At 33.5% G+C, this 2,872-nt stretch overlaps 1 protein-coding gene across 1 annotated transcript in view; it reads left to right on the top strand.

Annotated features, from left to right (window-relative positions):
- The first annotated feature begins 2,533 nt into the window (after positions 1–2,533).
- Positions 2,534–2,872, top strand: part of LOC110428795 (pathogenesis-related protein PR-4-like) — a 695-nt gene continuing 356 nt past the window's right edge. The window contains exon 1 of the mRNA XM_021444710.2: positions 2,534–2,867. Coding sequence (XP_021300385.1) covers positions 2,607–2,867 — 261 coding nt within the window. The 5' untranslated portion in view covers positions 2,534–2,606. The remainder of the gene's footprint in view (positions 2,868–2,872) is intronic.

The following is a 2,872-nucleotide window of genomic DNA, read 5'->3' as shown; positions in this document are numbered from 1 at the left end:
TGTGGGTTGTTGATAATGGGCAGGCCACTACCCATACATGCCCTCTATATAAGCCTCCCCTTTGCACTTTTTACTTATCTATTTTCACCCATTCTACTTTGTCTCTCATTTTCTCTCCCCTTACCATTATTCCCCTTTCATCTTTCTTTCCACATACCTATTACCCTCATCAATCTCTTCCCTTCTACACTTAATTTCAACACTTTTGCCCAAAATTTCTAGTAAGTTTCAATATTTATTTTATTTATAATCAACTAAGTGCATTCGATCATACGCTATTCTATTTAACGTCTACCTAAATCTCCTTCGTCAATGTTTAACCTAAGTTTCCAATTCAATCTAAATGGTGGCCAATCAATTAGAAGTATTAAGAATAGAACAAAATAATTAACTTAAATCCATCAAACATAAGTAAAAGAGAGATAAATAGTTCAGACTATATATTGAGTTCAATCATAATCTTCGATTAATGAATTAGCTCCCCATCAAGTCACACATCATCATCAAATAAAATTTTAACATTAAAAACAAAACCAAGAGAATAGAAGAATAACAAAAAGATACAAAAAACCAAGGATTCTATTCTTGATCTCCAAATCTCCTTGAATCCTTTAAATTCTTCTCAACTTCAATGACTTTGTGGCTTGACTCTCAGCTGCTAATCATGTGTTCTGTTCCCTTTTAAAAGTTCTCTGAAAGGTTGTTTGTATAGGGCTTTGAAGTTAGACCAAGTTGGTTGGAGAAAGAAGTCAATATCAGCTAGGATTTCCTCATCAGACTATGTGGGTCGCAGCCATGCCCAATTAATTAATAGAAATCGTAATTGCTCTAGGACTGATGCAGTGTATTAAATTTGACAAGATTTTTGACCATGTTCTATGCAGAACTTAGTGATATGATAAGCATGAAAGATGTAGATTTTTCTCTTGTCTTTCCAATGGTCTAAGAATCACCTCATTTAAAGCAATATAAAGAGAGTTATAGCTAAAATATCAAAATATATGTAGTGAAAGTTTGCACCTAAAAATTGCTCTCATTCTTTTATTAAAATTCTTCTTTCATCAAACACCTACAAAAGAATAAATAAATCAATAACAACCTATCTTAACTACATTAACGCTAAATTAAACATAAAATTAACTAAGATCATATTGACTCACCTAAATTAACTAATTGAAAATAATTTAAATAAAACCTACTAATTTCTATGCATTATTACAAGAACTAAGCTAAATTATTATCAACATTAGGTCCAAAAAACTCTATATCATAAAGTTATCAAGGGCATATACCAATAGATGATGATGTGGTGATGTAGAAAAAATGATGACAACTATAAAACACTAAATGAACAAAATTTCCTAAAAAAGGAGAGTCAAAACTCGATAACGACCCAAACTACGCAACGAGCAATGATCCTTTTGCTCTGATACCAAACTGACATTGGCACTTTGTGAAGACATAGAGATGTTGTGAAAACACCAATCATGACGAGATTAGAAACCCAAATAAGGTGAACACCAATCTTGGTGAAGTTGTAAAACCCCACTAAGGTAAACAATGGCTAAAATCCCACTTTGGTTGGTCAAACCAAAGATTTTAAAATCTTACTCTTTTGAAAGAGTCTGGGGAAAATAAGCACTTTTGCTTACTAAGAAAAATATTCTTTATTTAATCTCAACTTCATTATTCTTAACAATTAACCCAATAGGGCTTTATATAATTATTCCTAGAAAAGAGAGCCTTCTTACATTTCCTATGTGAGATTATTACAATTTCAAATGTAGATAAATAAGGAAGTAACTTAACCTAAATTTCCTTGAAGTAGAAGTAAAGTAAAAGATAATTTAATCTAATTTAATATGCAAGTAACCTAATAATATACTTTTGTATCAATATGTGATTAATTGTTGAAAAAAGTAAGGTTGTTGCTGTGCTGGACTCTTGGGTGAACCAAAATTGAATGGAATGATCACGTATTTTTGAAGATTGATTCACCCTTAGATTTGGGTGTAATCAGTTCTTCATAGAGTTTATGTCTTAAGTTATAGGTGACTGCATAATTTTGTTGCTGAATCAGTTTTTCAGTAGATTTTCTTTTTTGATTTTTTTTATTTTCTTAAAATTTAATACTCTATCATTTCCCGCTTGAAACTTAACAGCATGTCTTTCCCCAGGGTTAATCTCAGACCCCCAGGCTCATCAACACAAAAATTTTTCACATGCTTTATTTTAAGTTTTGCTTTCCCTTTTAAGGTTTATCCTTGTTAAGCCTTTTTGGTGATTAGTTCAATTTTGATTCGTCACATTTTAAGAAACTAGGTCAAATTTTGACAAAACGACAAATAAGTACCCCTCTTGACTCTATATCATATGTTGAAGATATTCATCATGAGTTGATATATTACATCCAGAGAAAAATTCAGCTAAGAAATGAGAACCATAGATATTTCTTTTTGCTGCTGATGTCAGAAACGATCACATGGTCTTGGAAAAGTCTTAAGGTTTAACCTTAACACGATGAGAAGGGTTATCCTGGAAGTCGGTCAGGGGACCTTTCCCTATAAATTTGAGCACCCAGGAAATGAACTTAAGCAACAAAGAAAATGGAGAGAGTAGTTAGCATAAGCATTCTGCTCCTGGCTTGCGTGGTGGCTTCTGCCACTGCCCAAAGTGCTTCTAATGTGAGGGCTACTTACCATTACTACTATCCTGAGCAGAATAACTGGGACTTGACTGCTGTGAGTGCTTTCTGCTCCACATGGTATGCTGATAAGCCCCTGGAATGGCGCAGCAAATATGGATGGACAGCCTTCTGTGCACCGATTGGTCCTCAAGGGGAAGAGTCCTGTGGCAAGTGCTTAAGGGTAAG

The sequence above is a fragment of the Theobroma umbraticum genome, unplaced genomic scaffold, assembly GCF_002168275.2.
Source record: "Theobroma umbraticum cultivar Fairchild unplaced genomic scaffold, ASM216827v3 scaffold_523.0, whole genome shotgun sequence".
Taxonomy (NCBI): domain Eukaryota; kingdom Viridiplantae; phylum Streptophyta; class Magnoliopsida; order Malvales; family Malvaceae; genus Theobroma; species Theobroma umbraticum.
The sequence above is the reverse complement of the archived record's forward strand: the minus strand, read 5'-3'. Positions and strand labels throughout refer to the sequence as shown.